The sequence below is a fragment of the Orbicella faveolata genome, unplaced genomic scaffold (genome assembly GCF_042242905.1).
Source record: "Orbicella faveolata isolate gen_17 unplaced genomic scaffold, um_ofav_v1 contig_3, whole genome shotgun sequence".
Classification (NCBI taxonomy): Eukaryota; Metazoa; Cnidaria; class Anthozoa; order Scleractinia; family Merulinidae; genus Orbicella; species Orbicella faveolata.
The window spans coordinates 21,906,815-21,922,419 of record NW_028301558.1 but is presented as its reverse complement, the minus strand read 5'-3'; the positions used below and the strand labels follow the sequence as shown (position 1 = coordinate 21,922,419).

The following is a 15,605-nucleotide window of genomic DNA, read 5'->3' as shown; positions in this document are numbered from 1 at the left end:
AACTACCTTCAAGGATATCTTGTAGAAAATCCCATATAAACCCTTATAATTCGATGCCATATTGTGTTGCTTGTGTGGTTCATAGAGAGAGCTTGGACTGCCTGTGGTGGAATTTACAGAAGTTGTCGTCGTGAAAAGTTAGCACGGATTCCATGATTTCTGGGGCGATAAAATGATATACAAACGAACACACCGTTCGAGGTAGACCAACACTAAAGGACATTAAGCGTTTTCGGAACGGGTCGGTCTGCAAGCCTTACGAGAGATCAATTTACGAGCGAACATTTTGAGTGAATTTATCAAGAATCATGTTATACCAAAGGAGCCATCAACCGGGGCTATCAACTCTTCAACTTGATAAAAAGCATCTTCATAAGCGTCATCGTATGATCGTGAACCAAGTAGAATCCCAGCACGAACTCAAGAACGTCTGGGCAACAAGAGCAGAAAGGTTAGAAAATTTGTTTACGAATGTATCTGTTCGAGTGCACCTAAGTAAAACGCTCCGAGAAACTTCGTTAAGTATAATAAAGATAAAATCTCGAACTAAACGATATTTTCTCGTTATTTTCTTGTAACAGAGCTATGTGTCTGTACAAGAGTGAAACCCATGTAGCGAATTATTGTACATTTAAGCTGAAAGAAACTAATGTACATGTACGTTGACCCCAGCAAAACAATTCTTGGCTTGCACTGTCACGCAATCCTGACACAAAAAATTTATTCGACAACCATTTAGTGGATTAAATCAAGAAATTGTGATGTTATAGGAAATTAATAAAGATGACACCTCGCTAATTTTTAAGTCTGTGCGTTTTCCCAAGCTCAGATATTCGTCGAAACATTTTGCAGAAATTTACAGAGACCAGTACCTCCACGGTACGCCAACATTGCAGCCGGAAAGTAGTGTAAACATCTGGAGCTTACTTTGGCTATCTAGGCGCCTGATTATCTGTACTGAACAAACAAGCATTTACATAAGCACTTTTCCTAGTACTTTAACTGCTGATTGGGCTAAAAAGCACGACCAGGAGGCACGACATAAGTATATGTTTTTCGACAAACGCGTCCGTAGGTCTATTTCACGCACCGCCATAACTCGGAAATTCAAAATGTCTCGCTTGCTTGAGAAACGCAAATAACAACGACAAAGGCTGAGGAAAATAGACTGAAACGTTTATAGGCTGATATAAAGACCTTGACTCTTTTCACCCCCTGAAGACCTGCAAACGTGTAATAAGCTATTAATCGATTCTAAGAAATGCAATCAAAAGCAAAAGAGCTTAAGCACATCGATTCGATTGAATTTCGTACAACTTCAAATGAAGAACATTTAGCTCAATTGCAATATAGCTAGTGCTTCTCAGTATAACGACTGCCTGGGTACACGCAGCAAAGCGTCTAGTTATTGGAGTTCTATCCGTATTCTATTTGTAATAAATGAAAATTCTCGTCAGAAACTAATGGCTGTCAATGAGATTAGGATAGTTGTTTACAAATACAGTGTGGAATGTTGTGCTTCGATCTCTTGCAGACACAAAGGTTGCCATGTAAGAAATTCGTGTTAAACCGTACAGAATTCGGGACACATTTAATTCCCTGTTTATTTCTCCAGCCCCGTCTTTATCTATCTATTCAGTGCAACAAATGTGGGCTTCGAAATTACTAACAAGGAGCTGCGTTACCTAACCTCAAAACTCCTAAAATCTGATACAAAACTTTTATATTCCACCGTGATATAAGTACTAAGAGTCCAGAATAAATGCTTATAGCAGTTGACACACTTTTATTTTATCCTAAATAGCAGACCATTGTTGAAGCCCCATAGTGGGAGGGGGGGGGGGGGGGGGGGTTGTGTCGGTGTATCCCTTATCCTATTAATTTTAGTCCTAAATATCTTGTATCCTGTTAAATCCAGCTCAACGATTTCCTACTCAATTAATGTCCTGTTTTATCTGATCTAAACATGCTCTACCCCATTAATATTTCCCCTAAATTTCTTGCATCCTATTAACTTTTTACCCAAATATCCAGTATCCTGAAAACCCCTAATAGAGCCTCACTGATGAACTGAGAAAGCTGATCAAGATACACAAATCATAATCTTTTGACCTGATACTGTCTATCGTTTTCTTTCTTTCTTTCTTTCTTTCTTTCTTTCTTTCTTTCTTTCTTCCTTCCTTTCTTTCTTTCTTCCTTCCTTCCTTCTTTCTTTCTTTCTTTCTTTCTTTCTTTCTTTCTTTCTTTCTTTCTTTCTTTCTTTCTTTCTTTCTTTCTTTCTTTCTTTCTTTCTTTCTTTCTTTCTTTCTTTCTTTCTTTCTTTCTTTCTTTCTTTCTTTCTTTCTTTCTTTCTTTCTTTCTTTCTTTCTTTCTTTTTTTTTAATACACGACCCCCTCCCCCCCCCCCAACCTACCCTGCAAAAATAACCTAGAAAATGCCTGCAAGTAGAAGCTCATGTTCAAATCATTCTGGGAAAGCCAGTTACTGGTCAAGTCACAGAAATGCGTAAAATGCCTTTAATGTCGGTTACATTTTCACTTCCTACCCACCCTACCCCTACCCGTTGGAATGTGCATTTGTCAAATGTAACGCAATCTGTGGAATAATGGCGGGTGCACAACAGATCAAAACAGAACTGAGCTTAAACGAGTTCTTGATGAGAATCCTCGATTAAGAGGAGGGTTTTAAAGGCTGCTAACAGACATCTGGGTCAGCTAGGATCTCAGCAAATTGTTAAACTTCTTGTAAACGGCGGCTTATGAGACGAAAGACAAATAATGTTGATAGATGTTATGAAGCGGGCTTCGGAGCGTTGAAATCTGCTTAACCGTGGCGATGTCTGAGAGTGATTTCGTGCACTAATCACCGAAAATGTGGCTGAAACATACTGGAAATATAACATAAGGCATCGTGGAACATCTAGTTGTCGACATGTCGCAAGGTAAGTGGAATATATCATTATTTTCTCTGTGCATCGTTATTTTCACGTTATTATGCTAATTAGGAAGGCGGTCTTTGTTGACAAAAGCACAGCTTAAATTTCTTCTTCTAACATTTTACAGTTTTAACTGCCCCAAAATTTTATTGCATGTTTTTACAGGTGAGAAATTGCTCTTTAAGGGGAGGGTAGTTTTGGGATCTCAAGTGATGTACTTTTGGCGATATTTTCCTTTAAACTTCGCCTTTTTTATGGCGCTTCATGAGTAGTCCGAAAGGGAAGAAATTTAAAATTCTGTAAAAGAATCAGGTGATGATCAAATTGCCAAAACAGCCTCTCAATGTAACAAAAAACATTTGCTTGTCTCGAATAAAGGGTTTTTACCCGGATTTATATCGTTTTCTTTGTAAAGCAAATTGTTGAAAATGTGCCCTAAAATGGCCGCTGAAAACCCTCTCAGAGGGGCAAAACCAAGATGGTGGCCCCGACGCTAAAATACGAATCGAATTGAACTGAAAGATATATTTTTGTGAATCACTTATCTAGACCATCTGAGAAAGTTTGAGGAATTTGATTTTTTCTGGTCCAAATGGCCATAGTTGAAATTTACAGAGGGTGCCTCTTAAAAAGTCAACAAGATGTGCTGTCAACGTCTCAACATAGTTTTTTCTACCCAAGAGTTGCACACTGCCTCGGAAAAATACAAACTAAACAAGCTAATCTAATCAGCGCCTAGTTTTGGAGTTTTTGATCTAAGGGGCTTTGCGAGAGTCTATTTTACATGACAGCTTGTCAAGTTTTCGTCCCGTCCCACTGTAGTACGGCGTTCGTTTCCATACCATATCTTGGTTTCAAAGCATAATTTTTATTTTTAAGGAATTACTATACAGGACTGCAGAAGTTACATACCTTTCACCCCCCTGTGCGTTTCTTGTGGAATACCTAAATAGTCCTCCATAATTTTATAATCGATAATTTACCTATCATAATTGATCTTTTACTTCGATACAACCTATCAACGTTTATTTCTACTTTGCTGACTATATGCTGTCTCAGACTTAGCACTTAGAAGTGTGCAGTCCGGTGATGTGAGTGATGATCTTCAGGTCATCCCTGGGTATAATGACACACTTGCCAGAAACACAGTCACTCTCGGGCATATGTTCGGGCCAGGCCAAAAACAGCTCGAACCCGGCCGTGTTCTAATGGACCAGTGTCGTAGAATGTTTGGCGCCTAGGATTAATTTTGTCAGGGAATCTGTGGCAAACAAGACCAATGTCTTGGCCTCTATGCAAAATGATTCGATCATTCTAAGCTGAGAGAAATTTCGTTTTGCGAACTGAGCTACCATAATTTTACCAGTTATTTTGAGCAGCAAGCAACCTTGAGAGAACATCTAACAAAAGTTCACAATATCCCATGCATTTAACCGTCCCAGGCTAACATTTGTCAGGACTGCCACTCGAGATCTAGATATATCTTATCGCAAAATTTCACGCCCTACTATCAGCTTCTACGTTTTATTATACATTGAACTCACTATCCCTTTTCTGATTGGTCGAAAGCGTCGAAATCAGCGCCTGTGACGTCATCTCTGCATTCGGTCATTCGGTTTTTGTGATATCCAGAATAATCAAGGTCTCGGTAAGGGTTATCAGCCGAAACGGAAGGCTGAGGCTGATAACTCCTACCTCGACCTAGTATTCTGGATATCACAAAAACCTCATCCAATAACTGTTTATTATCGTCACAGGATGCATTTCATATAGCCTTGATTAGAATGTTGTGCGAAGTAATAAATCTGCAATGGACTAGCATTCCTTCAAGTGAAACATGACGGCACTTTTTTTTTTTCGATTCACACAAATACTCACGGCCTAAGTTCACTGTAAATAAGCCGTGATGTTCAGGCTGTAATAATACCAGCGTTCATAAACACGGAACAACTTTGACAGTTGTCATGGCAACACGATACCGCAAGAGTTGGTCGTACTAGATATGAGTGGTCTGCCTAACAAATGTAAACCACCACGAAGTGGGAATCCGTTTTGATTAATCAATACACTTACAAACGGAACTGGACAACAAGAAGTCCTGATTACCAGTTAGCAGAACAAAATTGAGAAAAGAAGCCGAACATTTAACTTTTTGATGAATAAAAGTAGTAGAATTGTCATTGAGATCTCACCATTTGACAGCATTTGAAAACTTTTCAGTCGAAAGGACTACTCCATTTCAATTCCCACCGAACAGGCTGTGTATCTCATCAAACTTCCAGTGGAAAGGCCCCTTCAAATTAATTCGTTTCCTACTGGAAAAACCGGTTTTCCTATAAAAATAAAAAGCACCCATGATTGTTACCGCCAACATGAACTTGACTCGTTTCTTTTTTTTGGCTCGTTTCACGAAATTGCGAAAAGGCTGCCAAAGATCTGGTATTAATTTGTTCACGCTGAAACTCAACCACCTTTTGTATTGCTCTTCTTCCTGGAACATTCCTAAAACTATCTATTGTCAGAGTACTCGCTTTGGACTAGCGAAACAAGGTTCGAACAAAGCGTAGCAGTCTATGGAAGAGCTGCCTCGCCTGACTGTGAAATTCTCTTTTGTGCCAGTTGGCTCTTGAGTCGATCAAGATATCCTGGGTCCGGATAGCCGCACCTAAAAAGAGAAAAATATGTTTTAACTAAGTAAACCTCTCGCTAGCCTTCTAACCTATTGCGTTCACGGCCACGCTGAGAAATGGATATTAAATTATCACGTCGGTAGATTTCTTTGGTAACTGGGAAATCGTAACTCAACAATGAGCAGTGACTTTAAGGTAAATAATTCGAGGCGACAAGAGCCGTTCATTGTTGTAAATTCACGCATAAAATTCTTATCCTCCACTTCATCTCTCTGCAACCCCCCCCCCCCCCCCCCCCCCGCACCGCCCCCTCCTCTATTCTTTTCCTGTCGCTTAAAACGGAGCTAGGATTAATGTCTCACTCCCTTATTTACCAGCAGCTTACAACTAGTTTACCTCTCATTGCAGTAAATATACATACGTTTGTAACATGTGACAGCAAACTGAGATCAGCTTTTACATCTGTCCTTTTATTGACGAAGTTCATTGTACAATTGTCAATACACAACTTGCTTATTGACAGCTAGTTATGAAACAATTCATCGTCAATAAGAGGTGAGATCTATGAACATACTGATTTAACAGTACTTGGTACGCAAATAGTTAAATGGGTAACACATACCTGGATGGCCCTCCACTTATACTCGTTTTCAGTTCGACACCGTTAGATAAGACGGTATTGTCCTCTCCAATGGTAAATAACAATCGTCCATCAAACGCCCTTCTCAGCAGGCTGCACAATTTCTGCCCTTCCGCGTTATCAGGAAGGTAGGCGTTACAGAAGAAGCACCAGTAGGGTACCCCCGGATTGGGATGCTGCGGACCTGTAATAAAGGTACACTCAGTACACTTACAATGAAATGCATAAGACAGCTAAAAAGGTATCAGATCAGCAGTACCTTGAATGCCTCTGTCAAAGTTGAAGCGAATCACTATGGTTCCACAGTCTTCGTGCCCCGGGAGAGAATGATCTGCATCAGTCCCATAGGTCATGTGCCCAGTTGGTTGGTTTCCTTCACAAATCACATCCTGTCCGCACTCTACACATACCCCTTTTATCTGGTTTTTACAGGGCTTGCAGACGTAGTGACCACATAGTGATAGGTAAGCCACAAAGGCGTATTCCGAGCACCTACAGCACTTGATAAATGTTGGCGGCTTGACTGAACAGGATGAAAGATAATATAAGTCAAGTTAGTGTTGATTGCGAAAAACATTTAGGGTTGCAGCATGCACTAATGTTAAGCCATCTTACACCCGGTGAACCCACGCTGTATTCATCACATTTGCTTAGCACCTACGTTATCTTTCATTTCATTTAGTTTTTGATCAAGAGAAAAAGTTGGAACAAATCCACATTTTTTTAAATCCACTGCTAGATAACGAGCCTAGTATGGGGCTAGCATTAATATAGTGAAATCCCGATTTTTCGAACTTCTAAGGAAACCGACAATTGGTTCGGTTTTACAGTGAAACAAACCCAACAGAGGGAAACAGGATTTCAGACGTTTTTATTAATCGAAGGGTTCAAAAAACGCGGCATTCCACAAGACAAGTCGCCGTTTTTTTCAGTTAATTGCCTACTATTGGTACTACTCAGCTACTTGTTCAAGAAATACACTCTGGAAATTCAAAAACGGACACGCTCAAATTTATTTAACCTTCTGATCTGATCTCAATTTTACCAATTATAACAGAAAAATGAAGAAAGAAGTTTCTTGATTCTTTTAAAATGATAAAAATTGCACAGTCTTACAATTGCCAGCTTTTCCGTGCAATATTTCTTTATCATTTAACTATTGCCTACAGGCAATAGATAAATGATAATTGTATAGCGGAACCCAGTTCCCTCTCAAATCTTCCACTGTAATAAGTCCTCCATTGTTATTATCTTTTTAAGGCATTTAGCTTAACTCTTCTACATTCCTTTTTTTGTGTCGCTGTTTTGGGGTGTCCAGCTACTAACAGCCTTTGCAGGAAAACAAAGAAAGGGAAGTACGGAACATTAGATATGGTTTTTAACAAGATAAAATTTTCTTTTCGCCAACGACGTTTTTTTTTTTTTTTCTCATTGAACAACGACTCCCCATGGATTTTTGGCATCATATATGTAGAAATTTTCGCAGTGCTTAACAAAGGGAAATCGTCTTATGTTTATTACGCTACAGTCAAGAAGACTCAGGCTGCGGGCTTTTTAAGATAAAGGTAATTACAATAAAAGTAATTACAACTTAGAACAACCCGGTTGGGGAATGTGAGTTTTAAAAATAAGTTATTTTGATTTAGGTGGGTTACTTTCAAATTTTTAGCTTTCATAACCTTAATTATCCATATTCACTAACACTAAAACGACTAAGTTAACTGAAAAGCAACACGCTCAATTTAAATGGTATCTAACACTGAAATTTTTGCTCTTTTGAATGAGCAATGAAGGGTAATGAAGGATACTTGATCAACTTGAAAAGCCGGCTCTGTTGTAATGAAAAGAAACGCATGAAAATTAATCATTCAACAGGAGCAATTAATAAAGGACATAAAGCCTCAATGATTAAACTACGTTTATCATCGATTTAAATTAATGATAATTAAAAAATTATAATAAAACAATAGAAATAAATATACAATACTTAATAGCGGAAGCCACATCAGCCTTGTCCAGTTTTAATGCAGGTCCTCTGTTGTGATCGAATTAGCATTTGAAGATGTTGGTTTTTGTGCAGGGAGGAAAACCGGAGAACACGGAGAAAAACCCTCAGGGCAAGCTGAGAACTGACAACAAACTCAACCCACATATTTGAACAAAGAGTTGGAATGTAAAGCCATCTAAATCATCAACCATGTGCCTGTTGCATCCCGCACGATGAAAAATTTAATCAAAGAAAAAAGTAGAATTAAAAACAGATACCTGGCGATTCCGTATGTTGTGCTTTCTTTTCTCCTCTCAACTTTCTTTCTTTCACTTTCAAGTGGAAGGGACTTCCCTTGATCGCTTCGCCTGCCACTGTTATGACAACATTGAACTCTCCTGCAGCTTCAGGTCTATATGATACTTTATAGCAGCCATCTTTTGAGTCTGTTATGGTGGCCTTAAAGGTTTTTCTCGTCTGGAGAGACTGGATGCAAACTTCAACCATGTCAATTTCACTGTAGGTTTTAATTCCCTGTGAATCCTTTGTAATCACTGTAAAATTGCAATCTTCGCCTTGTACGGCACCCTCTGTCAGGGCCATGCTATCCACCATGGTTGACGAAGGTTCAGTGTTTGTCGTGAGTAACTTCCCCGGTGAATCTTTCAGGGACGACAAGTCATTTGAAACGTATTTGACGGCGGAATAATTTGCCTTCAAGTTAAATGCAGAAGGCTCCATAAGTTCCTGAAACCTTTGTTCAAGCACTTCTTCCACGTTTAGAATCTCTGGTAAATTATTTCGTTGAAGTATTTCGTTTCCAAAGTCCAAGCTGCTCTCTATTTCAACCAGTTTTTCGTCCAGGCTGGTCATTGTGTTTGAAAATGCAGCATCGAAAGTTTCTTTCTGCTTCATTAGTCGATCGGTCATGCTTGCTTCATGCTGGCGAATCAATTCTATGTTCCTTTCCACCGTTCTGTGTATTTCCTGTGTCGCTTGTTCGACGCTTTTGTTCATTCTTATTCTTTGCTTTTCGAGGAATTCTTTTTCGCTCTTCAAACGAGGAACATTTGCCTGGACTTCTTGCATCTTATTCTCAATTTCTGATTTCTTCTTTTGTAATCCGTTGTCAAGCGAAACGATGTTGTGGTCTCGATGATCCAATATGGCGCAGTCACGGCAAATACATATCACGCATTGTTCACAATAAAATCGCACTTCATCGTTGTGTTTCTTGCAAACATTTGCTCTCCTGGCGTAATCTCGGGCATCGCTAGGCTTGAATTTCCCAATTTCTTTAACCTGATGACCACTAAGAGCTTTCATTTTTCTGTGAGCCCTAGCGCAGTCTTCACACAGGAAGTGATTGCAATCAGCACAATAGTACTTCAACGACTTTCTTACGTCGCAGTTTCCACAGTGTGGTGAATCTTCCTGGCCTAGTCCGCTGTAAGCCTTAACAATGTCCACCATCTGCTTGTAAAACAGGTTGGATGGAAGGCTGCTGATGTTGTTGCTCGGGCATTCGGTGATCTGACGGCAGGTTGGACAACTCAACGCCCCTCCACCCTGCTGTCGCAGCCAAGCTTCCAGACAGGATTTGCAGAAAGTGTGAAGACATTTCAGTATTTTCGGTTCGTTGCTTTCACTAAACTGCTCCTTGCACACTGAACATTCTAATTCCCTCTTAACTTCGTCGAAAAAGCTCCTACTTTGAGCCATCACGCGAAGACGCCAAAATCCCCGAGGTGTTACTGGTGAGCAGGTCTCACGCATGACGGAGAATTAATCGGAGTGGCCCTGGAGACCGGAAGCTAATTCGTGTGCTTCTTTGTAGCTTGTTATTCTTTCTTTTTGATCTGCTTTCCCCATGATTCTACAGGCCCCAACTTTTCAAAATATATCAGCTGGCGAAAGCAAAGAGCTAAAAGTTTAATTGGCTAGAATGTGCGCGATTTAGTAACGATCTTTCATTTGAAATGCTTAAAATTATTTGCATTGCGGTTAATTCCTGGAAATCCAGTGACTTCCGGTTTCGTTTTCTCAGAATCGTGACCGAGAAAATGTCACAGCACAGTTGAACTCCCGGTATATAGTGAGTCTTTTCGTTCAGGTAGAAGAAAACAAATGTACGTCGGGTCAGGTTGGCATAAGTGTGAGTTTGGCATTTGATCAGGCGACAGCAAAACCGGGCAATCTACCTCAGTGTTCATTTTCAACTGACTATGGAGATCTCAGGATCGTAGATGCTGTAGTTAACACATTCGCCGATCCTGAATTTAAGAAATAACACAACTGAAAATGTTTGTTACCAGCTTGCTTCTTTTCGTGTAACACTGAATATGCTGCTTTTCACACTTTTCCGGTGGATAAACAGTCAAATCCCGATTACTTGAACCTTCAGGTTCAAACCGAGGCTGAAAACCCTGTTTCCGGTTAGCACTCGATAAATGGAAATAACACGATATAAATTTAAAAAGTATGTACCCGCAGTCTGCCTTTAACCCACGACCTGCAGTCTGCGTTTTACACTGACCGATTTGTCGTTGTTGTAAGTCGGCTAATGACTCGGCGTACAGGCTCAGGTACCTGAAATTCAATTGTCACATATGATGTGCTGGATGTCTCGGTTTAGTGCCACTGTGAGGTTGAAAATCGCCTGTTTTACCTAAATTTTGTCAATTTCATTTATTAAGCAGACCCATTTTACCTACCCAAGCATGTTTCTTATCAACGGGATCAATCTATTCCCCACCCCCACCCCCGGCTCCCTTGGGATCGTCTGAGCAAATCTTCTTAGCCGTGGACCAGTCGGTAGGCCTTTCATCCTGTTTCAGCAATCTTTTCCTTAATTCAGCACAAAATTGTGTAAGAACTTTAGTTATTCCAGTGTCCGTAGTGGTTTTAGAGCGGATACTATTTTCCTACGCCATGCTGGGTCCAAGAGACTGTGATGGTGGGTAAAGATAGTTAATCTGCTAAATATTTTTATTATTTTTAGATTATTCCGGGTTTTGGAAATCTCAGGGAAGACTAGGGCCCCGTCCACAGGTATCCGGATATTTTTGAATCCGTAACTTTATCTTTCCGGATTGGGCTTCCGCCCACACGCACCCGGCGAATTCGGCAGCGAATCCGGATATTTTTTAATCCGCTCTCCAGAATGGAAAGAAAATGACGTAGCAAAATCGTGTCCAGTCTCTTGCCGAACAATAAACCAATATGGCGGCACAACGTGTAGGCCTAGTTTCTCTAGAGTGAATCCGGATATCATCGGATGCGTGTGGACAGGCGAATTCGATTTGAATACGCTGCGTGTGGACGGGGAAATTTTGAATCCGGAAAGAAAAAGTTGCGGATTCAAAAATTTCGGATACGTGTGGAAGGGGCCCAGAAGGAGCCAAACTTATGACGCGGACTCTGGTCACGTGGACAGCCCAAGTGGCTTCACACGCACTGGAGTTTCATCCTCCTCGAAAACATCCACACAACATGTGTGGTGCATTATTGGCAGCAGTACTGGATGCCATATCTAAAAACAAATTGACAGGGACTGCTTTGAGAAGAAGGCCTACACCAGGAGATTAACTCTCGAACCCGTCTTCGTCTTGCTGTAGCCACACGGCCTCAAAAAGATCATGATGGGTGAAAAAGACTAATTTTGCATTGTTTGCGCACTTCCATAAGAGGCCTTGCACATTGCTTTGGATTGCTGTCTTAATCATTTCAAACTGTAACAAAATGTCAAAATGTCAAATTGTGATATCATTTTGATGTTACCCAAAATTTCTTATTTCATACCACCAAAATATAACAAATGGAAGAGAGTCAATAAGGGACTATTATCTTTCAAAAGTGGCAAGAAGAGGTTGTAAATTATGAACTTTAATGAGCTTAGTCATGACTAATCATATGACATGATGCCGGTGATCAACTGCGACACTGTAATTGGACATTTACTGACGATTTTGTTCTTTGTTCGCTTGGGAAGTTTGGTGACGACACGAGATGCTTACTATATTTGAAATTATACTAAAATGACTGAAACATGAATGCAAATGTCCGTTTTCAGGACCGTTTAGTTCCAGTTTTTGATTCACTAAGCACGCGTAGAAAATAGAGATTTCAAATTTGATGAAGTTTTTTAAGTTGGTCATTCTGCATCCTGAATGATTACATTTATCAATGCAAAAATGAGCGAAAGGAGACTAAGACGTTTCGAGGTCATCTCGACTGTATTATCAAGTAGAGAAAATACCGTTCAAGATGTTAATTTTATAGTATTGGAATGAATACATTTTTTTATTAACTATTTTTCGACTCGACCAAATTAATTACATAGGTGTGTGTAGCATTTTTAACTTGTCAAACACTTTTATTATTAGCCTCCGGCTCGGGGGACTAGGTAACCACCCCTTCCCTGTGTATATAATAAATTCTCCTTCTTCTTATCCTTTTCTTTATAGTATGAAACGGGTGTAAGGATATGTTAATTAACATCCCGACTGTTATTTTCTCTACTTGATAATGGAGTCAAGATGACTTCTAAACCTTATATTCTCCGTTCGCTTAATTTTATAATTAATTGTCTTTTGTAAAGTTTCCTTATCAGAATCCTAAATGAATATAATAAAAAAAAAAGCAATATATATGCATGGTCATATAACATCTCTGATGCAGAAGAGACTAGGTCTCATATATATGGGACGAGAAAAAGGTTCATATGGTCTTTGTTTCTGTCAATTACCTCTATTTACTTCCATTGCAAGGAGACCTCTATTCAGGGGATGGGAACCCATTTTCTGGGTTCCGAAGCCCTGATTTACCTCCGTCAAGGGACACCGTAAGCACCTAGAGTGAGACTAACTTCAAAGAGGGTTGATACGGACTAGTGTGCAGTAATCACAAGCGATGACAGCTTTCAAATCATGACCTTTTTAATACTGCACATCAATGAACGATATAACGTTAATTGCCACCAACGGGTAAAAAATTGTTCGATTTCTCCCTCCGGAGTCAAAGCGCCAAAGGCGGTTTGAGTTAGCGAGTGCCGAAGGCGTACGTTGGCAGTGGTTCGAAGAAATAGAGTCCTTCAGGCTGTGACATTTTGGCTTCGATTGATTGACCTGGTACAAACCCGTGCTTTAAACCTTTTATTTAAATCGTTTTACTGAAGAATCTCTGTCGCCGTTGAAAAGATACCTACGTTGAATTTCCAACTCTTAACCAGCTGGTAAGGTGGTGTTCTACCCAAGAATTGTTGGTCTTTCTTTAACATATAAAAACAATTTTGTGGGACAGTTTTGGTATAACTTCTTAAAGTAATTTACTGTGTGCATGGGTACAAAAAATGGTGGTTTTCGGGTCACCCCTTAAAGGGACGTTCATTACAAAAATAACAACATACTAATGAATAGTTGGAAAAGAATTCTGTTCCGTAGTAATGAGCTCTTGATATCACAAACCTTAAGAAAAACTCACCCTTTTGGCTGGCGTTTCCTTTTTAAAAATGACGGCACGAAACGAGCTGCGTAAGACTAGCCACGAACAAAGTTACCATTTAATACACTGAACATTGGATATGTTGTTTTACGTTTAATATTTTTTCATTAGGTACCAACCCTAAAAGCATAAGACTATTTGGCTAACACCCAGAGGGGATATCATTTTTGAGATATTGGTGATCTGACTTTTTTCGCTATTCGATGGTTGACGGTTAACCCCATTGCCATTGAAACCCTCGGCCATGACTCATCTGAATATATTATATTCTTTCAGGTCAAACGGGATTTCCGTTTTCTTCGTTGTTGTATCTTGAAGGAAAGGGTAGTAGGGCTTCACTTCCAAGTTTTGTCCTTCAAGGGTATGGCGTTGCGTTTGACTCTTGGCCATGACATTTTGAACACCTGTGAAGAAAGACAAAAAACTAAAGACAAAAAGAAAACTGGAGAGCTCTCAGATTGGATGATGTTTTTTGAAAGATTCAGTTATTTCAATTACTCCTCTGTGAAAATTAATTTGGCCCCTAATTTCGAGCTCAAGAGTTTAGTTAGTTCTCATTTTTAATGTAAAGTACAAACTACAGTCACAACAACTGAAATCTAGAATTATTATTGGCTCGTTTGTAACTCTGGTAATTTGCCTTTAGCTGTAATGTTAGGAAATCATCGCTTTTGAATTTGACAAAGCCTCGCCATTATACTGAATACTTTACGGGGTTTACCATAGCACCTTGATTGGCTCTTTGGTCACTTTTCAAGCAGGAACTACGGCGCTAAGTTTAAAAAATGTGGCTTTTTAATGTGACTAATCGTCGTTAATTATTCTTAATCAGCTCTTGGCTTCAATAATGAATATATCTTACTTGAAAGATCCTCGAAATAAACCAAGGCTTGGTCTTTTCCTTTCCTTTCCACTTGGCTCACTTTTTTCCCTCCGCTCCTTCTTGTATTTTCGAAGTAAAGTTTTATCGTGTCATTGGTTATTTCTTTATTCAGTCCTGTCACCAGAATACATGAGCAGATAGGCACACGCTTCAAGTGAGGTTTCTTTCCTTCAAGACCTTTCCTATCTTTGTTTACTTTGCGGAATAGCGATTCAAAGTCTGAAAAAATAAAGAAAACAGCTTTCAAATTGATCAATTGCCACTTTAAAATTAATCTAAGAAAGAATGCAGGGTAAGAGGGTTAATACCCAATTCCTAAGAGAGTGCCGCTTCTTAATTTTACACATGGTAATTAGTTTGTCCGCCGAAAGTGTTGCCAGGCGCGTTGGTTGCCTGACTTCACTCAATTGGTTATTTCAAGACCCTCCAAGGATTTCCGAAACCACAGAGATCGAAAAATAGACTGTAAAATAAAAATAAACTGTACTAGGCACGACGCTTTAAATTCTGTCGTTTTGTCATGGAAAAAAGAAAACACTATTTAAAACAAATCACAATTCGTTCTCCCTAGATTACATTCCCCTAAATATCTTCATCTTGGCATTCCATAGGGTCCTTTTATAATTGAAGGATGCCTAGATGAAAGATCGCAGACTTCATATTCCTGCCCTTTATTGAAGAAAATTATATATAAGCAATAGACCTTACTTGAGGCGACAATGCGCTCGGATATTTGTCCGCGGATATTATTTGTTTCAAGAAGTAGAACAGTTTTACAAGAGCGAAGCCAGAGGAAAACTGTGAGCTTCGGGGAACAGACCTTGCATATTTTTGAAGTCAAATGGGGGCTATTGTGTTTATTATCTGTCAGATATTTTCGCGCGAGGAATCGTTTGAAAATTGGGAAATATGACTTGGACATACCCCAGTTTTAGCTGGGACTCATTCAGTCAGCTGACGCGTTTAGACCAATGGAGTACGAGCAAAAAGATTTGATGTATTTTACGAACGAATACTGAGATGTTCT

General features: G+C 39.5%; 2 protein-coding genes across 3 annotated transcripts in view; both read right to left on the bottom strand.

Moving 5' to 3' along the window:
* The window catches only part of LOC110068320 (E3 ubiquitin-protein ligase TRIM71-like), a 120,439-nt gene that overhangs the window by 83,047 nt on the left and 21,787 nt on the right, over positions 1–15,605 (bottom strand). Inside the window, exons 4-5 of one of the 2 annotated variants that reach the window (XM_089298819.1) lie at positions 14,558–14,797; positions 13,779–14,099 (exon numbers count right to left, since the gene is read on the bottom strand). In XM_089298819.1, the coding sequence (XP_089154945.1) occupies positions 13,945–14,099; positions 14,558–14,797 (395 nt within the window). In that variant the 3' untranslated portion in view covers positions 13,779–13,944. Of the gene's footprint in view, positions 1–13,778; positions 14,100–14,557; positions 14,798–15,605 lie in introns of those variants that run through there. The other variant, XM_089298820.1, reaches the window with a different exon arrangement.
* On the bottom strand, positions 3,785–10,050 carry LOC110068301 (E3 ubiquitin-protein ligase TRIM45-like). The gene is made up of 4 exons (XM_020775681.2): positions 8,472–10,050; positions 6,466–6,729; positions 6,189–6,390; positions 3,785–5,601 (listed from the first exon to the last, which is right to left on the bottom strand). The coding sequence occupies exons 1-4, from the start codon at positions 9,967–9,969 to the stop codon at positions 5,508–5,510; spliced, it is 2,058 nt and encodes a 685-aa protein (XP_020631340.2). The 5' UTR covers positions 9,970–10,050; the 3' UTR covers positions 3,785–5,507.